Source organism: Oncorhynchus keta, chromosome 37 (genome assembly GCF_023373465.1).
Source record: "Oncorhynchus keta strain PuntledgeMale-10-30-2019 chromosome 37, Oket_V2, whole genome shotgun sequence".
NCBI lineage: Eukaryota > Metazoa > Chordata > Actinopteri > Salmoniformes > Salmonidae > Oncorhynchus > Oncorhynchus keta.
This window is the reverse complement of record NC_068457.1, coordinates 2,040,082-2,064,361: the sequence shown is the minus strand read 5'-3', so window position 1 is coordinate 2,064,361 and position 24,280 is coordinate 2,040,082. Positions and strand designations below refer to the sequence as shown.

General features: G+C 41.4%; 1 protein-coding gene across 1 annotated transcript in view; it reads left to right on the top strand.

The window, feature by feature from the left end:
* The window catches only part of LOC118370053 (receptor-type tyrosine-protein phosphatase T), a 488,900-nt gene that overhangs the window by 386,141 nt on the left and 78,479 nt on the right, over positions 1-24,280 (top strand). Inside the window, exon 20 of the mRNA XM_052498885.1 lies at positions 11,024-11,211. Coding sequence (XP_052354845.1) covers positions 11,024-11,211 — 188 coding nt within the window. The remainder of the gene's footprint in view (positions 1-11,023; positions 11,212-24,280) is intronic.

Genomic DNA, 24,280 nt, shown 5'->3' with positions numbered 1-24,280 from the left:
CAACATGTGGAAAAAGGGAAGTGGTCTGAATATTTTCTGAATGCATTCAGTACTAGATTAATTATGATCCTTTGATGTCAGTTCATGCTGCAAGAGCTCTGATTAGTTGGAGGACCTCCTCCGGAAGTTGTCATAGTTACTGTGGAAGTCTATAGAAGGGGGTAAGAACGATGAGCCTCCTATGTTTTGTATTGAAGTCAAAGAACCCAGAAGACAGAAAATAGCTGTCCTCTGGCTACACCATGGTGCTACCCTAGAAAGTGCTGTTGAGGCTACTGTAGTTAATTGGTGACGTGAATATTTTTAGTATAGTTTTATTTAAAAAGTATAACTTTTTTAATTTAATGGAATTAAATTAATGGAATGCACTGAGTAGGATGGTCCTCCCCTTCCTCCTCTGAGGAGGCTTAACTGCTGCTGAAGTGAGGGCTTCAGTTTCACAGGCAGTGGAGAACTTTCATAGGGCTGGAAGGAAGATCCCACTCTGGGACAAGCCCAACTCTGCTGTTTATCCACCAGCAGCAGCAGATCTAGCGTTAAGAATACTGTTACATTTGGGTGTGCTGAATGAAATCTATAGCTCATTGTGTATTAGCGTAAACAAAATGGTATTGATATGATATCCAGCAGCAGAGTAGATGCCTATGCTTCCAGTAGACATGAGTTGGTTGAGAATGCATCTATCCTCTACATCATTTACATTCTGTCATTCATATCTCTACATGCAGAACATGGCTATCACATCTGCCAAAACCAGAGGAAGCTAAAGTTCTTCATATGCATTGGCTTATCAAAAATGCCATGTTTGAACATTTGTCAGCAAAAGATCTGTTCTTGAGGATGGAACCTGGTTCATGTTAAAAGAAGGGCATTTTTGGTTCCTAGTAAGCTTGATATTCCTAAGGGCTTTAGAGAATGATTCAATTCTACGGTTGGAATATCATTGCAAATTATTTAAAATCTTCTCCAGACATATTCTTTAGAATGGATGTACATTTTAGGTAATTTCAAACGGAATTATCTTGTCCCGACTCAAAGAGTTGTCCAATATATTTTGTTATGGATGGTAATTATTGCTAATGGTCTGGAGCAGCGTTGTTGCGATAATGTTGCATTGCCGATAATTGAGCTTAATGCGAATTCAACACTAACCATTAGTCTGCACCTCAGGGAAGAACTGCACACTAAAATTCTGAGATGAATTCAAAAGCAATGGCCTTTATCAGAACAACTTCTGAAAAACAGGATGTTCATTTTGAGACATTGTCATTTTATCTAAGCTCCCATAGTATCTCTGAGCATCATATTGTACTCAATGTATTTTTTGCTTGGAAATTATATTTCTCAGTATGGCGTATTACAAGCCCTGCACCCACATAACCTGAGCTAAGCTTGCCTGCCTTTCTTTACAACAGAGCAATATTCACAACAGAACAACCTGCTCTCTGTGAAACCTCTTTATTTCTGATACAACTTTTCTGCCATGTTTGGCATTCAGATTACTGTAGAAGGAAGGAAAGTCACCCTCGTCATAACAGCTTCTACTCCCAAGCCATAAGACTGAACAATTCATCAAATGGCCTTCCGGACTATTTACATTGAACCCCACCCCCCTTTATTTTTACACTTCTGCTACTCGCTGCTTATTATCTATGCATGGTACTTTAATCCTTCGTACATGTACGAATTACCTTGACTAACCTGTACCTCTGCACATTGACTCAGTACCTGTACCCCCTGTATATAGCCTCATTATAGTTATTTTATTGTGTTACTTTTTATTACATTTTTACTTTAATTTATTTAGTAAAAACTATATTTATTGAACTGGTTGGTTAAGGGCTTGTAAGTAAGCATCTTTACGGTAAGGTCTACCTGTTGTATTCGGGGGCATGTGACAAAAACAATTTGATTTGAGGAAAGAACAGACATTTCCTGAAAGGTCATTGACTCTGTCTAACATGCCAATGTGTGTGTGTGTAAGTCCTGTATTTCTCACTTACCCAAGGCATGTGATCACATGGAGCCAGGATCAGTGCTCATGCATCTGTGAGCCATGATAATGAAGTCATGAAAAGTACATGCTCTCAAGCAACAAAAACTTCCCTCTGAGGTCAATAAATGAAATGATTAATGATTAGCATGAAGATAATTGTAATCTAAGTTACAGGCAAGAAGACACATTGTGAATACATTTCATAGCTGACTAAATGCATTTTTGACCTTCAAACCTCAAGCATTAGCCGCTCGATATGTCAGTAGCTTTTGATGGGATTGAGTCACTTTATTGGTAATATTTGCAACATAATAAATCCTCAGGGCTGCCACTTTAAGATATCTTCTTGTTGTGGAGACAAAAACAAACTAATAATGAATTAGGTATGGTCTGAATAGGCTGTAGAGGGCACACTTTGGGTAGGTTTAAGTGGACCTCTACCATCTCTACTGTAAAGTCAGTACCTGCTCCCTTTCCTATGGCTAAGCCTCTCTCCTTACCCACCTCCATGTAAGCAGATGCTAAAGCTAAAACCACGTAACCACATTACATGCCGGTGTTTATCTCCATCTCCCATCAGTAATAATTATGGAGAAATGGAGCGATGGGAAATGGAGATGTGTGAGTAATGAGCAGAAATGTAAACACAGCCCAGATAGAACATTACCACAAAACAACATTAATTAGAGTGATGAGACTGTGCTCCGGTTGCCAATCAGAACATGCTCCATGGCTAAACGCACTGAGTATACGAAACATTGCTGTTTCCATGACATAGACTGGCCAGGAGAATCCAGGTGAAGGCTATGATCCCTTATCGATGTCACTTGTTAAATTCACTTCAATCAGTGTAGATGAAGGGGGGGGGGAGACAGGTTAAACAAAGGTTGTTAAGCCTTGAAACAATTGAGACATGGATTGTGTATGTGTGCCATTCAGAGGGTGAATGGGTATAATACAATATTTAAGTGCCTTTGAATGGGGTATGGGTGCAAATGCCAGGCACAAGGGTTGGGGCCAGAACAGCAATGCTACTAGGTTTTTCACACTCAACAGTTTCCCATGTGTATCAAGAATGGTCCACCACCCAAATGACATCCAGCCAACTTGACACAACTGTGGGAAGTATTGGAGTCAACATGGGCCAGCATCCCTGTGAAACGCTTTCGTCACCTTGTCGTGCCCATCTGGATTTGGGGATTTTCTCCCATTCTTTCTTTCAGATTTTCTCAAGCTCTGTTAAGTTAGATGAGGAGCGGCCATGAACACCAATCTTCAAGTCTTTCCACAATTTCCTTTGATCATCCTTAAGATGTCACTGAAACTTGATTGGAGTCCACCTGTGGTCAATTCAATTGTTTGGACATGATTTAGAAAGAAACACACCTGTCTCTTTAAGGTCCCACAAATGAGAGTGCATGTCAGAGCAGAAACTATACCATGAAGTCCAAGTAATTGATCTTAGATTTTCAAGATAAAATTGTGATATGGCATATATCTGGGGAAGGGTATAAAACCAATACTCCTAGATTGTTGAAAGTTTCAAAAAGCCCAGTGGTCTCCATCATTGGGAAATAGAAAAAATATGGAACTACTCGGACACTGCCTAGAGCTGGCCGTATGACCAAACTGAGCAACCGGGCAAGAAGGACCTTGGTCAGGGAGGTGACCAAGAACCCAATGACCGCTCTGACAGAACTACAGAGTTCCTTGACTGAGATGGGAACCTGCCAGAAGGACAACAGTCTCTACAGTACTTCACCAATCTGGGCTTCATGAGAGAGTGGACAGAAGGAAGCCGCTCCTTAGAAAAAGCTCATCACACGTCCAAATCCATCCCTACAGTGAAGCATGGTTATGGCAGTATCATGCTGTGGGGACTGGAATATTAGTAAGGATAAAGGGAACAATGAATGGGGCCAAATCAAATACAGGCAAATCCTTGATGAGAACCTGCTTCAGAGTGCACACGATCTTAGACTGGTGGCGAATATTTACGTTCCAACAGAACAATGACCCCAAGCATACAGCCAAAGCAACGCTGGAATGGCTTCAGAACAATAATGTGAAATTCTTTGAGTGGCTCAGCCAAAGCCCAGACTTGAATCCCATTGAAAATCACTGGACACACTTACAGATTGCTGTTCATCTCCACCATCTAACTTAACAGAGCTTGAGAAACTCTACAAGGACGAATGGGAGAAAATCCCCAAATCCAGATGTGGAAAGCTGATACGGACATACCCAAGACACCTCAAAGCTCTAATCGCCGCCAAAGGTGCTTCTACAAAGTATTGACGAAGGGGTGTGAATACTAATGGAAATGAGATGTTTCCATATTTAATTTTCAATTAATTTGCTAACATTTATAAAAACAGGTTTCTTTGTATTGGGCTACTGTGTGTAGCTGGGTGAGAAAAACAATCTATTTAATACATTTTCAATTCAGTATGTAACACAACAAAATGTGGAATAAGTCAAGGGGTGACTAGACTTTCTGAGGGTTCTGTGTAAGGGCTCGGCCTATACTGTAAATTGCAGTCTGGATGTGCCAAATGTAGTCAATAAGCAATATTAAATTCACTACGCTATTGATAAGTATTAAAAATACTGTAGAATTCTAATCAAATTCTAATAAAAACAAAACAAACTTATTTTAAATAGGCTATAAATACATTTACAGGCACCATCATTTCTCCCGGTGGGTGTATAATACAGACAATACCATTTAGACTATGGAGGGTTTTACGAACATCCAAACTTTTCACAGGAGCTGGAAAAAGATCCAGACAATGGAGGGTTATGTGACTGACCGTCTCAATTCACATTTGAAATGGTGTTTTTTACATTGGATAAAAGGAGAGACTGTAGTGTATGAAATGTTATAACATACTACAGTTGAGGAACAATGGGAAAGTAATTCTGCTTTGAAAGTTGGCCCATGAATGTTTTGGTAAACCTATTGGCGAGCTCTTCTTTGTCTACACCCATTCAGCATAAATTGCTCCCTCTTAAGCCTTAACCCCACCCATCTATTTAAGGATTCACATGTGAGGCCATGCAGTAAACAACCAAAGATTTCAAGACTAAAGGCTAGTTTATACTACGGGTGTATTTGTAAATTCAATCTGGAGAGCCAGAGTGCTCTCAGAGTGCGCTCTGGACATTCGTAAACTAAGAGCGTTGTCAGATTGTCTGTTTGTAAATTCAGAGCGTTCAGAGAGCACACTGGATGCTCTGGCTGAGGAGTAGGGTTGATCCAAGCGTTCTGACCTAAAAACAGCACTCAAGTTAACTGGCTAACATTGGTTAGCTGTCGAGCTACTTCCAGACACAAATGAGAGAACAACTCACTCTGACCATTTTACTCACCCTAGGTAGACGACAGTGCTCTGAAATTGGAGTAGATAGCCCGATCGAATTCACCAGCTATGTCTACCGACAGTTGCTGCAGTGACATCATGAGCATTCTATTGAAATGGTTACTTTCATAGTGAAGTCTTTTGTTTAGACATGTAGCCATAATCCCAACCCATAATGATACTATCCTGCATGAATCTGCAGGTAACTAACCAACCAGATTCAATGTTAGCTAGCTAACTTTAGGTTATAACTAGCAATACAAATGGCTCAGAGATCTGAATAATATTATGACACAGATCATGCACGTAACATTAGCTAGTGAGTCAGCCAGTTTATGTTAGCTAGCTACCAAACAGTAGACTTTAACTTGAAATGAAAATGACTTTCTGACAGAATTACCCGTATACATGGAGGGCGCTTCTCCCGCTCTGTCACTGATGCCATGGTTGCCTTTAGTTTGAAGATGTAATCCGGAGCCAGGTATTTTATACAACAGCCTTCTGTGTGTTCTCTTTTTGAATCCCTCTGCATATTTGCAATCAAACCCCAGAATTGCTTTCCATCTCCTTCGCTATATCATACTCTAATTCCACCGGGCATTCCACTGATTTCAAAACTTGGTCTTCCAGAAAATGGAGAGCAACACATTCGCAGTTCTACTACGTGATATTTTTCCCAAAAAGTTGTTTAGTAAGCATTACCTACACATACTGATCAGCTCATGTCATAGACAGAAGTGTGCTATATGGCAGAGCAATCCGAACTCATCTCTCGGCATGTCCAGTCCATCCATTATTTTAGCCAATCATGGCTAGTGGGAAGGTCCCTGACTTTTTCTGTGGCTAAACCAACTAGGCTTGTAATTTAACAATGTATTTGTATTTACAGATTGAATACATTTACATTACATTACATTTAAGTCATTTAGCAGACGCTCTTATCCAGAGCGACTTACAAATTGGTGCATTCACCTTATGACATCCAGTGGAACAGCCACTTTACAATAGTGCATCTAAATCTTTTAAGGGGGGTGAGAAGGATTACTTTATCCTATCCTAGGTATTCCTTAAAGAGGTGGGGTTTCAGGTGTCTCCGGAGGTGGTGATTGACTCCGCTGTCCTGGCGTCGTGAGGGAGTGTGTCCCACCATTGGGGAGCCAGAGCAGCGAACAGTTTTGACTGGGCTTAGCGGGAACTGTACTTCCTCAGTGGTAGGGAGGCGAGCAGGCCAGAGGTGGATGAACGCAGTGCCCTTGTTTGGGTGTAGGGCCTGATCAGAGCCTGGAGGTACTGAGGTGCCGTTCCCTCACAGCTCCGTAAGCAAGCACCATGGTCTTGTAGCGGATGCGAGCTTCAACTGGAAGCCAGTGGAGAGAGCGGAGGAGCGGGGTGACGTGAAGAACTTGGGAAGGTTTTTTCGTTCTGGATGAGTTGTAGGGGTTTAATGGCACAGGCAGGGAGCCCAGCCAACAGCGAGTTGCAGTAATCCAGACGGGAGATGACAAGTGCCTGGATTAGGACCTGCGCCGCTTCCTGTGTGAGGCAGGGTCGTACTCTGCGGATGTTGTAGAGCATGAACCTACAGGAACGGGCCACCGCCTTGATGTTAGTTGAGAACGACAGGGTGTTGTCCAGGATCACGCCAAGGTTCTTAGCGCTCTGGGAGGAGGACACAATGGAGTTGTCAACCGTGATGGCGTGAATACAAGTTTGTTATTAAGGCACATGAAAGTTTACATGTTCCAGAAGGCATTTCTGCCGAAAAACAATTTTGATTAAAAAAAAAATTACGTTCAAATGGCTCTCCTGTGAAGTAGTGACGCGCTACATGCTTAGTTTCCTTAAATGAGTCACATATGCACATCCAAACTTTTCACAGGAGCCGGATAAAGATCCAATATAAAGAGAAAGGGGGAATATCCACTTACTATTATACTGCTTGCAAAATGTCATGTTTAATAAACATCATGGAACCATCTTACAGATCACATTAGCACTTCTCCAGAAATAGCTGAATAAATTGCATTGCATTCAACCCATGTACGTTCTCGTCATAAACTCTTGGACGGTGAATATTTCTAATAAGTTTGGTTTTTTTAATCAAAAAGAAATTAAAAATAATGAAACTGTTTTTTAAACCAGCAACAATATAGATAGGACCGGGTCAGCAGCATGATATCATAAATCGCATCTCTCGTTTCATTGCACTGTTGGCACAGTGCACACACAGGCCTAAATGCAGGCTTAAATGGAAGGAGAATGAAACGAGTCACATTTGAATGAAAGAAAACAGATTTAATTGAAACGACCAAATGTCAGTTTTTAACAATATACATATTTTATACAATATTCTGCCCATATTTATATTTTTGGAGGAATTGTATAAACTGATTTTGTAGGTATAGTATGCTATAGGCCTACATAGGCTACTGTAAAATCGAAACACCCTAACATGTCGTTATTTAGCGAAAATATCAGCAAAACATCGTAAATAATAAAGACCAGGATCAGCACCTTTTCATCAATAAAAGCTCATGCATAATCTCAAAATGCAGTGGGTCAAAGGATGTAGTATCTGTGCTCAAAGATGCCCTCTGGTGGTAAAATTGATCATTAAGGGCAAGTACTGTAAAGCGCTGAAGCCTACCACAGCATACCACCCTATACTGCAACTTTTAAATGAGGAACCACTGTATGTGCAAGGCAGATTCTCTCAAAAATCTGCTGTTGATTTGACAGTATAGGAGGACTGAATCGTTTGGAGAAGTGTGTCTTTGGTAATCGGACAAGGGGTGCTCTTTGATAATGGGGATGGATAGCCTACTTAAACAAGCAAAATACAGGTACTGTATGTTAATTGTGAATAATGAAAAAGAGTGAGGGCAAAGCACTCTCAGTACACCATTAAAACCCTTTATTCATAGGCTACTTTTGACTAATGGCCAGGATAAAAAGACGCACATATGCGATGCTGCTAAACCAGCCTTGATCAAGGGGAGGGTAGGATATGCTTGGTGTTTAATAGTTGTGTATGTTTCTTTTATGATGGCAGGTAGCCTAGTGGTTAGAGCGTTGGGGCATTAACTGAAAGTTTGCTAGATTGAATCCCCGAGCTGACAAGGTAAAAATCGGTCTTTCTGCCCTTGAACTAGGCCGTCATTATAAATAAGAATGTGTTCTTAACTGACTTGCCTAGTTAAATAAAGGTTAAAATAATAAAAAGAAAACAATCTTAATGATATTCACCTGTACAAAAGGCACATCTCTCCTTCCATGGGCAATGTGTGCCATGACTGAATATAGGCTACACTTCCACTCTCAAAATCCAAGCTATTATCAACTGCATTACTTTTAAGACCTGCTTCTTGTGGGTCTTAAAACTTACCAAAAGCGCTGCCTGAAATTATCACTTTTGCGCTTGTTTTTAAGGACACACCTTAATCATTGCCACCCCTCCCACCTCGCAAGCAAGCTGATGTTAGACAGGTAAATTGCCGAATCTGGCATGAGGGCTGGAAAATGCCAGTGTGCCAGTTTTGACACAACGAAATTGAAAACTAACGTGATTTTGAAACTTGCGCCTCCTTTAGAGCCAGTCGAAAATAGAGCTCTAAGTGTGTAATTAAGATGCAAATATCCACATGAATAAAACACGGGTGATTTTAGCCTACAACATTTGCAATTGTACTCTAGGTATTTCATGCTTGTAATATGGAGAATTTCTCTGCCACTCATCTCCTGATTCCTCTTCTTAATGGACTCATTAGAAGCAATGTACTACTTCAAACTCACCAATCCTAATCTTAGGAAGACTCAATTACAAGAATGTATTTCAAGTAGTAAAGCAAAGTGTCTCTTGGATTATCCATTTAACTTTGAATATCATCATTAATGACTGAGTAGCAGCGAGATGAAGGAAGGCTGTTGTCTGGAAACAGGGTCTGTGGAGAGTCAACTGTAAGAGTTTGAAGATCTCATGCTTTTAAAGTTTTTCAAGACCTGCAGAGAGCTAGAGAGGTCTCCACTGAAAGAAATCAAATCAAATTTTATTGGTCACATTAACCTGTTGAGCAGATGTTATTGTGGGTGTAGCGAAATGCTTGTGCTTCTAGCTCAGACGATGGAGTATTATGTAACAATTACACAACATATACACACAAATCTAAGTAAAGGAATGGATTTAAGAATATATAAATATATGTATGAGCAATGTCAGAGTGGCATAGAATAAGATACAGTAGAATAGTATAGGATAGAGTATATACATATGAGATGGGTATTGCAAGATATGTAGACAGTGACTAGTGTTCCATTTATTAAACTGGCCAGTGATTTTAAGCCTGTATATACTGTAGGCAGCAGCCTCTATGTGCTTCTGGATCATAGCGGGGTGAACAGGCAGTGGCTCGGATGGTTGTTGTCCTTGATTATCTTTTTGGCCTTCCTGTGACATCGGGTGCTGTAGGTGTCCTGGAGGGCAGGTAGTTTGCCATGGGTGATGCGTTGGTGCAGACCGCACCACCCTCTGGTGAGCCCTGTGGTTGCGGGCAGGACCTCAAGCTTAATGATGAGCTTGTAGGGTACTATGGTGTTGAATGCTGAGCTTTAGTCAATGAACAGAATTCTTACATATGTATTCCTCTTGTCCAGATGGGACAGGGCAGAATGCAGTGTGATGGCGATTGCTAAATCTGTGGATCTATTGGGGCGGTAAGCAAATTGAAGTGGGTCTAGGGTAACAGGTAAGGTAGAGGTGATATGATCCTTGACTAGTCTCTCAAGGCACTTTATGATGACAGGAGTGCTACGGGGCAATAGTAATTTAGTTCATTTAACTTGGCTTTCTTGGGTTCAGGAACAATTGTGGCCAGCTTGAAGCATGTGGGAACAGCAGACTAGGATACTGAGAGATTGAATATGTACATAAACACACCATCCAGCTGGTCTGCGCATGCTCTAAGGATGCGGCTAGGGATGCCGTCTGGGCCGGCAGCCTTGTGAGGGTTAACACGCTGAAATGTTTTACTCACATCATCCACAGAGAAGGAGAGGCCACTGTCATTGGTTTCGGGCCACATCGGTGGCATTGTGTTACCCTCAAAGCAGGCAAAGAAGGTGTTTGGCTTGTCTGGAAGCGAGACGTCGGTGTCCGCGATGTGGCTGGTTTTTCTTGTGTAGTCGGTGATTGTCTGTAGACCCTGCCACATCGTGTCTGAGCCGTTGAACAGTGTATTCGTCAATATTATTCTCGGATGCTACCCGGAACATATCCCAGTCCACGTGATCAAAACAATCTTGAAGCGTGGATTCTGATTGGTCAGACCAGCGTTGAATAGTCCTTAGCACGTGTACTTCCTATTTGATTTTCTGCCCATAGGATGGGAGAAGCAAAATGGAGTCGTGGTCAGATTTGCCCGAAAGAAGGGCAGGGGAGAGCCTTCTAGGCATCCCAGAAGTTGGAGTAACAGTGGTCGAGTGTTTTAGCAGCGCGAGTACTACAGTCAATATGTTTGGGAGAACAACATTTCATGAAAACAAGAGATTTCATTATATTAAAATGAGTTCCATTGCATCCTTCTTACACAGACTGACCGCTATGTGGTTCAATGCTAACCCAAATATCACAGAGTAAGTGGATACTGAGTGTGTTCTCCTTGTTCCACAGACAGCAGCCATAGTGAGTTGGCTCAGCCATCGTTGACCATCCAGACGTACCCATACGGGGGCTGTGAGTCAGTAGAGATGTCCTACCAAGCTGGCCAGTTCCAGCCAGCCATCCGTGTAGCCGACCTCCTCCAGCACATCACCCAGATGAAGTGTGGCCAGGGCTACGGCTTCAAGGAAGAGTATGAGGTAAGAATGGTTAGTACGGTTTTATCAACATTGCAGGGAATTCTAAGTGTGGTTTTTGACATGAGGTCGCGTCAATGTGGCCAGGAACTGTCCAATATCGTCAGTTTGCACTTTTACAAGACGCCCTATTGTTGTTTGCGATCTGTTTGAGTTGATTTGATTCCTTGCCCCATATGCATTACCATTAGCTCACATCTCCGTTTGAATGATATGATGACATCTAATTTGCACTTTCCCTCTTTAGAATAAGGGAAACACATCAAATATTTATTGAAAATCACATTTAAAAACATCATTAGTATTCTCTGAAATATTAAACAGACTTCCACCCAATCCTATTGATCAATGCTCGACTCGTCTTGGAATATGATTTTTTATTACTCGGCATTGCATCTTAAGTCCAGTAAAGTATTTAAATTTGAAGGTGGCACAAAAGTGACATATAAGTTAAGTTATGTGGCATAATACAATTAAATATGCCCACAGTCATATTCCTAATGCCAAATCACTCCTCCAATTATTTTTCATTTTCTCCTGAGAGTGAAAAGCACGGAACTATCAATATTATTGCAGATATACCTATTTACCTATACATAGCTGGTTCAGCCTTTTTTTAAGTACGATGAGTTGCGCTGGATAAGAGTGCCTGCTAAATGACTCAGATGTGAATGTAAAAATAACTCTAGCAGAGATGGGACCAAGTCACAAAAACGTCTCATGTCACAAGGTCCAAGTCTCATGTCGAGTCCCAAAAAGATTGGGTCAAGTCTTGAGTCAAGCCCAAGTCGTGCATTCTACAGTAGAGGTCGACCGATTATGATTTTTCAACGCCGATACCGCTACCGATTATTGGAGGACCAAAAAAGCCGATACCAATTAATCGGCCAATTTAAACGTTTTTTTTTCATTTGTAATAATGACAATTACAACAATACTGAATGAACTCTTATTTTAACTTAATATAATGCATATCAATCAAATCAATTCAGCCTCAAGTAAATCATTAAACATGTTCAATTTGGTTTAAATAATGCAAAAACAAAGTGTTGGAGAAGAAAGTAAAAGTGCAATATGTGCTATGTAAGAAAGCTAACATTTCAGTTCCTTGCTCAGAACATGAGAACATATGAAAGCTGGTGGTTCCTTTTAACATGAGTCTTCAATATTCCCTGGTAAGAAGTTTTAGGTTGTAGTTATTATAGGAATTATAGGACTATTTCCCTCTATACCATTTGTATTGGATGTTCTTATAGGCACTTTAGTATTTCCAGTGTAACAGTATAGCTTCCGTCCCTCTCCTCGCTCCTCCCTGGGCTCGAACCAGCAACACAATGACAACAGCCACCATCGAAGCAGCGTTACCCATGCAGAGCAAGGGAAACAACCACCCCAAGGCTCAGAGCGAGTGAAGTTTGAAAAACTATTAGCGCACGCTAACTAGCTAGACATTTCACTTCGGTTACACCAGCCTCATCTCGGGAGTTGATATGCTTGAAGTCATTAACAGCGCAATGCTTGACGCACAACGAAGAGCTGCTGGCAAAACGCACGAAAGTGCTGTTTGAATGAATGTTCTGCCTACCACTGCTCAGTCAGATACATAGATACTTGAATGCTTGTATGCTCAGTCAGATTATATGCAACGCAGGACACGCTAGATAATATCTAGTAATATCGGCGCCCAAAAATACCTTAATCGGTCGACCTCTATTCCACAGTAAGAGCAAGTCAAGTTAAGTCGAGTCAAAATCTTTTTCATGTTTCAAGTCAATTAAAATAAATCTATACATGCAATGACTTTTTCAACTACTACTAACCTTTGTCTATTTATTGAGGCTACAAGACAGCCATTTTCATTATTTTCTCTACAACACAAAAACATGTAATAATTAATGTTGACAACAAATTCCAAATGCAACTAAATTATTACATTTCAAGCAATTTTGACATGCTAAAAGACCAATAGGCATATGCTAGTAATTGTTACTTGATGCCAAATTGCTGGTGATCTTGCAAAGTAAATGGTTCATTTACTTGATCGCCCAAAAGTTGTTTTTTTATATTAATTTATGGCAATCGTCTCTCATTCCAATTTGATGTTTGTGCTGCACCCGATCCTATAGCTGTACAGCAAATCAGCAATCTGCTCGCCAGCTCACTGGTTTTCAAACTGTTTTTTGAGACCCCCAAAAAGGAATGTTTCAAAGCTTGCGACCCCCACACACCCACATGCGCACAATCACTGCGCAAATGTCATTACAGCCATAAACAGTGATGCACAAGATACATGAATAAACTTTGTTTTACTCCTGCATTTTGATCTGAAAGTGATTCATGTTAGCCGTCGATATCGAGTAGGGATATCATGTCGCATTACCACTCCTCTGGATTCCAGAGCAAGCAGGATGGCATGGCCTAACTGTAAGCAGCGGAGGGTGGAGGGTGCAGGATCGGATGGGAAACATGATTCTTCTGTAGCCTTTTTCTTCCTCACAAATATCATAATTAATTGGCCAGAATATGTTAAACCTTCATTCCCTAAGTATTGAGGTTGTGCAGTGTTACAGCTATCTTTAAACATATTGCCAGTACCACCACTGAGGTATATAATTATAACCCAACCACACTAGGCCTATCTAAAAATATGAAGATGATCAATGAAATCACCAGATTAGCGTCCATAGCAGATTGCTAAACAGTACTTTCTATGGATAATATTAACGTAATGTAAGTAGGCTACTCTGTTTTTGCCAGACAAAACCTGAGCAAATGAAACAAGGGCTTTCTGGTCACTAATCTGAATATGTGCACCTGCCTTTGCGCACTAATGATGATGACTGGTCATTGGTCAACAGTCAAGACACACAACTTTTTGGTTCTGAAGCACAGATTCAATGTTTTTGATCGAATAAGCAAAGGTTATAAATACAAAATACAAATGATAAAAAATATTTTTCACATTCAGTTTCATGAGTTCTTCTTCTTCTTCTTCTTCTTCTTCTTCATTTCATATTCTGAGATTTTAGCGTATTCTGAAAATATTGTATATTTTATAAAATATTATATAGGCCTAATTCAATTGGTGCTAATTCCCCACCTGAGGAAGTGGAAACTCAAAACACATAAACTAGGTCGCTACCTCTAAATTGAACATCTACTGCTAGTAGCCATGTATTAATCTACTGTACGATGGCAGATTTCACACGCTCTATATTTCAAAGCCATATCAGATAACTTGATTGTAAAACAGTGTGCTTTGAGCTCAATAATGATTATTGAGAAATACATTATATTATACATACAGAAAGTGGAGACTCCTCTCTTTATTGTGGAGAATTTTTTCCCCCAAATTTGGTGTTTTTTCCCCGCAATAAACATTTTGAAATGTTATACAATCATGATGGGCACATGAGGGAGAGAGAGAGTGTGAGAAGCTCGCTCATTATAGCAGCCCCAGCGAAACGGCCTGGCACAGCAGAATATTGAGGATAATACACTTTACTGTTTAACAACTTCATGATTTTATCTGCCCCAAAAATGGGACAATTGGATTGAGGTGACAAGTGTGTAGCTTGCACCAATGCGTCCAATTCAAAATGTAACTCACACAGGCAAGTTAAAGGGTTGCAAAATGCGACTAAATAGTCTGGAGCCCTGATAGTTGTCTATTCCCACTTGTATTAACTTTCCCTTTCATTAAAAAAGTCAGCCTTCCGGCAACACACTGCTGTGGGTAGTCGATTATTGTGTCTACATCTATAGACAGGTCTTCTAGAGAAAGCCATTCCTAAGGCTCTGTAATACAATACTTTACTGATACTCTTACTGTTATGGTAAAATAAGTCAATTAAGTGTTTCTTCCTCTTCTTGGTACGTAAGGGCCAAAATTCATAGTGTAGGAAAGGAAGAATTTTAGAGCTTTGTTAAGGTTAAGGTTGTGAAGGTTCTATTCAACTTCTTTGCTGTAGGACTCCAGTAGCTTCTTGTCTTTAAAATGAGATGCATTGCCTTTTCCCTCACTCACTCACTCACTCACTGTGCCTGCACTGATAAAGCCAGCAATTGAGCCTGTTATTTAAAGGGTTATCCATCTGCGTGGATATTTTATAACGCCTTTTTGTTATCACTTCCCCCTCTAACCTGATTTGCCTCACATTTTCAGCACCTATCCCATTGCAAATTAAGTTGGCACTCCTTTGGCACTTATATTTTACTCGCTGCCTGTGTGTCCATGCTTGCTTGTAAAATATAAAGGTCGTATTTTTTCATACGGTCGATGGGGAATGTCAATAAATTGGCACGCATTCCCGATCATGACTTGTGGCTAGTGGATCGTGACTGCGGGCGGAGAATATCTTCAGAGACATACATTCAGTGCTTTCTATTATTGTGAAGACGTTTTTTTCATGTTTTCATTTGTGTTCTGTCATTATGTGCTCCAGTATCGTTTATGACTTGTTCAACGGTTGTGTGGGGGTTGTGAACCTGCGTGTGTGTGTGTGTGTGTGTGTGTGTGTGTGTGTGTGTGTGTGTGTGTGTGTGTGTGTGTGTGTGTGTGTGTGTGTGTGTGTGTGTGTGTGTGTGTGTGTGTGTGTGTGTGTGTGTGTGTGTGTGTGTGTGTGTGTGTGTGTGTGTGTGTGTGTGCGCGGGCATGCATTTGTATGCGCGTGAGTGTGTGTGTGAAATAGATAGCATGTGAAAGAGAATGAGAAGGAGACAGGACTAAAGAGAGGCAGAGAAAGAGGGAGGGAGGGTGGGAGAGATAAATAGATATCTGGGGACTGATTAAAGGCGATAGCGGCCACCTGTGTGTGTTTGTCAGCATAATCGGTCTATTACTCACATCCTGACAGATGCACTGAGAGAGGGAGACAGCCCTCACTGGCACAAACCACACACATGGATGGGCCCACATAAACAAACAGGGGAACGGAGCACTTAACATGGACATCTAGAGACACAAAGAACAAGGAGAGGACTAATTGAATCAAAGTCAAAAGCATTTGGACATTTGGTCGCCGTCATAAAGGGACCCTACCTCAATCGCTAGCACATTGGTTTGAGATAGAACCCTCTACCCCCTTCTCTGTGTGTGACATTGTATGTTAACAATGAATGGAACCCAAATGGCACCCTATTCCCTTTATAGTGCACTACTTTTAAAGGGGAATGGAAACACTATGATTTAGAACGCCACCCTATGGGCACATGGGAGAATTGGACGAGGTGTATGGCGTCTCATCCCTGCGTGTGTCGTTTCTTGCATAAGGCGCGCATAGCCAGAAGCAAAGGAATTGAAGAAACGTTTGAATAAAACCAGTTCATTTAGTAAATCGAGCCTAGCCTAAAACATATACCAAATGCCTGCGCCTTATGTAAAAATAGTATTAGTGAGCTTGTCCATTTAAACAACAGGTTCAAGCGTAACCAGATAAACTACTTTCAGTGCGCACTAATCCCATGTCCCTGACGCGAGAGTAGTGACTTCAACTAGCCTTGGCTACAATCTATTGGAAAGTAATGGTAACTACACTGAGTAGCTAGTTGTCAAAGTAGACTATAATAATATATGCCATTTAGCAGATGCCTTTATCCAAAGCAAACTGGGTACATGACAGCTTTTTACCGGAAAAAAAGAGCAGGGAGACACTTTGTTATTTAACATGCAGATTAAAGACACACCAAAGTATGTTACAGATACTATAACAATGTTCCATCACTCATACAGTTAGTGAATACACAGCATCCAGCACAGCAAACAATCAATCACTCAAATGTATTTTACCAAAGCCCTTTTTACATCAAAATAATAACCACAGTGGTTATAGAGGGTGCAACAATTCAACACCTCAGGAGCAAATGTCAGTTGTCTTTTCATAGCTGAGCATTCATAGGTTGAGAGAGAGAGTCGAAACGGCAGGACCGAGACAATATAGCACATCCATTGAAAAGGGTCAAAAAAAATCTATGGTAAAACATTTACACTTCGATTCCCTTTATGGATGGGTGTATCTTTGAATTCGCTGTTGAATGGCCTGCTACTTCTCCATTTTCGGAGCACCACTCCGCTCCCCCAAAGTGATCAATAGTATTTCTTGGTTTGCACTGTGATGATTGTGATTCTGAGCTCTCAGGTTCACACAGCGAGCTCTGGTCTTCACTGATCTCACTCTCCGTCAGCTCCATCTGTGGCGTAGAGGGGCAAGACTCGGTTGTATACTGATGGCTGTGAGCACAATCTAGCTGAGGCAGCTGTCTATCGTTGTCTCTGATTGGGGATCATACTTAGGCAGCCTTTTTTCCACCTTTAGTTCGTGAGATCTTGCTTTTGTATAGTTGCTGTGTTAGCGCTACAAAACGTTACATTCGTTTTTTTTTGGTGTTAATCAAATAATGAAAGATGTACACTTACAACGCTGCACCTTGGTCCAATCCTTCTCTAAACGATTGTGACAGGTGGACCTCTTCTCCACCGCAGCACATGAACACTGTGGCACCAAGGGGTCCGTTTGGCATGCTGTACTAACCGTTCTTCCCTGTTGGTAGAAAACAATTAAGGCATCTATTAGTCTATAGTTATATTCAAGAATATACTTGAAATAAACAATAGCCTTAGAAATAACATGGATTTGCATGTCATCCTGAAAACAAAAGTTTTATTAAGACAACATAACCCAGATATATCAGTCGGCATTGACAAGATACCTGTCATGTAGGCTTTGTCAACACACACACAGCAAATACAGGGACATTTATTCTGTAATTTGTATCATAGGTACACTTCAACTGTGAGAGACAGAATCTAAAACAAAAATTCTGAAAATAACATCGTATGATTTTTAATTTGCATTTCTCAAGTCTCAAAATGGCAACCTATTCCCTATAGAGTGCAGGACCAATAGGGCTTTGGTCAAAAGTAGTACACTATATAGAGAATAGGGTGCCATTTGGGACGCTGGCCAAAACTAGGGCTGGTTAATGGCCCCCCACAGTAAAAGGTATCTGTTGATTAACAAAAGGTCATAGAGCACCCATGGAGTACCCACTCACAGGAACTGCATAAATGCACTAGCATCCAGGAGTGCTCACAATCAGCGTCTCTTTTAATGTACATTTTCAAAGGTTTGGTTGAGTTGTTTTTGCAACTATGTACTGTATGTGAGCATGCCTGTCTGTGTATGTATTGCTCTGAACATGAGCCTCTCTGTGTTCGTTTGTGTGTGCATGCGTGTGTATATGTTTGTGCTTGTGTGTTGTTTGTGTATGTCCACACGCAAGAGTGTGTTTATGCATTCGTCCATTTGTCTTTATGCACGTGTGTATGTGTGTGTGTGTGATGATGAGGCTGTGGGGGAGGCAATGCTTCCTCTGCCCTATGGGTTTTCATTTCTCTGCGTACAGAGACCCTCTCTCCCTCCCACACCCCTGCCTCTATCTTATCACATCACCACCGTCTACCAGGGGACGAGAGTGTGGGAGTTCTCCCTCTTCACTTTCTCTTTCCTCTCTCTTTTTCTTTTTCAAGAATATTAATATGCGCAAAAAACTACAGATTGGAGATGAGAGGGATTGCATTAAGGGCATTTTCTTTTTCTTTTTGAAAAAAAAATCAGCAATCCCCTGACCGTAAAGTAAAAGGGAAGTTGAACGTTTTGCCGCAGGCGTGCAATTATTCACCTCACTCCCACTTGCTCTCATTATGGGACAGGAAACGATGGATAGATAAACACTAGCCAGAGTGAGCCATCGGACTGCAATGTTCATCGGATCGTGTTCATTAGGTCGTGCAGCAGAAACACAAGCATTACTGAAGTCCAGGTATGGAGGGGCCCTGTTTAGTTCTGCTTTCTTTGGTGCCTGATGAACATGACACGGAAATCTTTGTTTCTAAACGCTCAAACACAGGTGTTTTGCCAGAGATACCCATTATTACACGAGTCATGGATTTGGGGTTGATTGGTTGATTTTATTGTTTTTATTTGACAGTTTATTTGACAAATGCATATTACACACAGTTCATACATTTGACAAACTTGACAGGGATAACACAAAGTGAATGACTCATTTTCATTGCGGTACAGACATAGATGTATTACAAAGATACAGATAGTCATCTGCCAGCTTTTGACATTGTTTATGAAATAAGTTCTGGTCAGTATAGCTTTAAGTTGTTGCTTTAGTTTGTTCCACTCATCCGCGCTGGTATATAGAAAGGTGTTCTTACCTGATAGACTCTTTAAATTTGAAACAGTCATTATCAGTCTTAAATAATTGGATAGGTACCTGGGGCCGAGGCAGTACAAATTATGTCGACAAGAACAAGTTGAAAGATAGCTGCAAGCAGCAATGCCGGGGGTTCAGCTGTGGGCCTACCGTGCCACCATCATGACAAATTGGACACATTGCCCTAGGATGAGCTACGATTGTACTGTTTACCACAATTGACAAATATCAGAACTCAAAATCAAACTGACCATGCAATTTGTGTTTGATGTATCTTTGACATTTTTTTTTAATGATGTTCACTAAATTAAATGTCTTTTCCAGAATCACTGCACCACATTTGGCATATAGCATCTATGAATACACATATTCAAACCCAATATATTTCAAGATTAGCTGAAACAATATGGCCGTCAATTAACTTGCATTAATGTTTTCTCCCGTCCAACAGTGCCACCATGCAGCCACACTGAACCACACTTTACAGGATAGCTAGACTCATATCCCTGAGCATGTGTGCAAACTTTCAGCACTCTTTCATCAAACTGATCAAGAGATACTGTATAAACATGTGCCCATTGTAGCACCGCCATGCGGTCGATCTGAATGTCCTTGCGTATGTTGAGTCTTGACAGTGTTATACATCGGATTGATATGTTATGTGCCAGACCATGTGAATGTTTGTTGTTTGAGATACTGCCCTGGAAAATATTACTTTGGGAGACTTTGGTCAATAGATCTATTGATGCCATGTATCAAGTTTTGTACAGATCGGTCATTCAGTACCAAAGTAGTGGTTTAAGTGTTTTTACAAAATTCTAAGTGGCGGAAAATCCGTAATGGCGGACTTCATGGTACCTTCTGGGAAATGTGTTCCTTGTGAGGAGAGGGACCTATGTACCGAATTTCACGACACAGGATGAGGGGTGTGAGCTTTCAAACATTTGCTTGCTAAAGCACCAGCATGTGGCCAATTGGCGTGGCATCGCATGAGATGGTGTGACCCAAGCAAGGTTGCACCCACCTAGGACTTACCATCTCACAAGAATTGACATATTTCCACAAACTTTTTGCGGAACTGGAATAATAATAATAACGGCAACAAATACATTAGTGTTTCTCCAGCTTCACTGCTGAACCCCTAGTGAATAGAACCCTTTGCTCTATAGACAGCCAGCCTAGCTGCAAAGGAATCTGAACTCTGAGTGTTTAGCTATCATTTTATTTTTTATATTCTTGCCTTATTTATTATTTATGCATTTCCTAATTAGGGTTGACTCCTGAACCCATAGCTAACATGGGCTAAGAAATTATAGCATATAGCTTGTGTGTGTATATATATACACACAACAGACTGGAACTATTGAACTACTCTGCATATAGTAAGAACTTGAATGAAAGGAAAAATTTGACTGGCTGAACTTTCTTGAACAAGCATCCGCCTCTTTGTATTATCGTCAACTTGGAACACAGAGGGAATCACAAAAGCCAAGCTGTAACCAGGGGCGCTCTCTCCTCCAAGAGTGGCAAAGCAACATGTTTTAATCATGTTTCATGAGGACCGTTTTCTCTTTCCATCTTTTCTCTCTTTCTCTCTCTCTTGCACTGTCTGTGTCTTGAAGGCTGCAGTACTGAGCCATTCATTTGTATCTTGAACTTTTTTACATTCTCTGCCTTTGATCCCAGTGTTTGTGAGCTCTCGTCTGGCTTCCGCTGTGAATGCTGTTATCTGTCAAGGGAGTATCTGGTCAAATCAGCCTCTAAAGTCCATTGCGCATGAGATGGCACTGTCGAGCAAGATGAAAAATAATCGAGAAAGCAAACACTGAGTCGAGAGTGCAGAGGATGGGTCACGCGAAAAGAGGACGAGTGCCGCGAGCGCACAGACCAGTTGAGAAAGGAATTTGGTTGAGAGAACAGGATGTTCGGCGAGAGGGCTCACTTTGGGCGAGCACAATATTATTGCTGCTGATCGAAAATTAATTGATGACTACAACAATATAGATCTGTATGCAAGGAAACATGGTTCAAATGTGTAAAACCATTTAAAAGCAGCATTGTCAACCAACAACAGTCTTGACACATTTGGGTTTCAATTTATATTTTTCCTGGATTGGATTTCAGGCTAGCGGGAAGGGGGCTTTGAGCTGGGTCACTTTCACTGGTGTGATGGAAGAGCTAACAAATGCTTGCCCTTGGCCAGTCCAGTGTTGTGTCGAGTGATTGGTTGAGTCTTCTTGGGTACAATGATGTCAAACAGATGTGCTTCAGAGCTGTCTGTTTAGCTTGCTAGCCAGCTTGAAAAGTAAGCAGCACCAAATGACTTGGTAAAACCAGCTTCAACTTGATATATAAGCAAGGTAATTGGGAAATAAGTGAAATATATTATACTATATTATAGTATATACTATATACTATATTATACCTTGAGTGGAATCTACTTAGGTCTAGCTAACACAATGTGCCATAGGAACACAGGAGTGATGGTTGCTGATAATGGGCCTCTGTACGCCTATGTCGATATTCCATTAAAAATCAGCCGGATCCAGCTACAACAGTCATTTACAACATTAACAATATCTACACTGTATTTCTGATCAATTTGACACTATTTTAATGGACAAAAAAATGTGCTTTTCTTTCAAAAACAAGGACATTTCTAAGTGACCCCAAACTTTTGAACGGTAGTGTATGTGCTGAGTTGTGTAAGGCACAAGATGAGTTTGGGAACACCCATGAGCCCAAAACCATTGGAAGAACATTACGTCGAGATCAAAGGTGACTCACAGGTCCTAACTTGGCATCCCCCGCCTTGTAGGTGTATTGGTCTAGGGCGATGAAGTAGAAGCCTGAATCCATCCTTGTCAGACATATGTTATCTACACACACACTGACTCATGTCCTGAGAACAACTGCAGTGAGAGAGGGAGTAAAAATGCAATGTCAGGAAATGTCATATGCAGAATCCAATTGGAGTTGAAAAGTTTGTTTTGTATTCAAGGTAACAGTCCATTTGATGACTGCTGCCGTATCAAATGAGGCAACTATTGATAATCCTTTTTCGCAAAATAAGTGATAACATACTATGTGGGACTGAGCCGAGCTGTACCAAATCCATGCCACTCGTCAGTCAGCATGGCTCTGTATTGAACAATGCCTCCATACAACGTCAAAGCAATTAGAGGAACTCTCAGTACCACTGATGATTAAGTTACGGGCAGGGGTCTAATGCTGCCGGAGCACGGAGGTGTGGCGCTCCCTCACGTTTTTCCAATTTGAAAATACACAGAGCTGGTATATAACTATTTCTGGAAAATTCATTCTGATACATTCTAAATGAAGTATATTTAATTACCCGGTCTTCTCTGATGGTGGAGAGATTGATGAAGAACTGTAGGCTAAGTGTGTGTGGACTGCGGAGGACCGTCGGAGGCTTGATCACTTTGGCCAAGTAGAATGTTGATTTTTTTTATTTTTTATTCACTTTGTCTGCCTTGATGTTCATAGAACTCCATGGACCCCCTCTTGCGCAGTGGAACCCAGAACGACATGTGACCAGGCGACACCGTTCTGCTGAGGATGCCAAAACCAGAGTGGCTGTAGCCCTGCTTGGGATATTTAGCCTACATTGGCTATTAGTTGAGACGCAGGCCCCGTTCTAGCTTGGTATCATGCCTGCTCCCGCTCTCCCTCCCTGGCGCTTGAGGGCGCCAGGCTGCCCAGCACTACGCACTCCTGACACCATCATTACGCACGCCTGATCCCCTCGTCACGCGCATCAGCGATTCATTGCACTCACATGGACTCAATCACTTGTGTTATTTCCTTCCGTATATCTGTCTGTTCCCCGCTTCAGCATTGATTGTCGTATGTCTTTGTTTTACCCGGTTCTGACGCTGTTCCTGTCCTGTTCCGTGTCAGCGTAACTTAAATGTTCACTCTACGTACCTGCTTCTCATCTCCAACGTCGGTTCTTACACTTGGTATGTCAGGGTGTGCAATTGTGAATGGGAATTCGAAATCAAATCAAATGTATTTGTATAGCCCTTCGTACATCAGCTGATATCTCAAAGTGCTGTACAGAAACCCAGCCTAAAACCCCAAACAGCAAGCAATGCAGGTGTAGAAGCACAGTGGCTAGGAAAAACTCCCTAGAAAGGCCAAAACCTAGGAAGAAACCTAAAGAGGAACCAGGCTATGAGGGGTGGCCAGTCCTCTTCTGGCTGTGCCAGGTGGAGATTATAACAGAACATGGCCAATCAATATGTTTAAATGTTCATAAATGACCAGCATGGTCAAATAATAATAATCACAGGCAGAATAGTTGAAACTGGAGCAGCAGCACAGCCAGGTGGACTGGGGACAACAAGGAGTCATCATGCCAGGTAGTCCTGAGGCATGGTCCTAGGGTTCAGGTCCTCGGAAAGAGAGAATTAGAGAGAGCATACTTAAATTCACACAGGACACCGGATAGGACACGAGAAGTACTCCAGATATAACAAACTGACCCTAGCCCCCCGACACATAAACTACTGCAGCATAAATACTGGAGGCTGAGACAGGAGGGGTCAGGAGACACTGTGGCGATGGTATCCGATGATACCCCCGGACAGGGCCAAACAGGAAGGATATAACCCCACCCACTTTGCCAAAGCACAGCACCCACACCACTAGAGGGATGTCTTCAACCACCAACTTACCATCCTGAGACAAGGCCGAGTATAGCCCACAAAGATCTCCGTAATGATGGAAGTGGGCCAAGCTGGAGGTAATCATGCATTTCGGTTATAGTTTGAGATGCATGAGTACACCACAACAAAAACCTCATTTTATGGCTGTTTTAAAA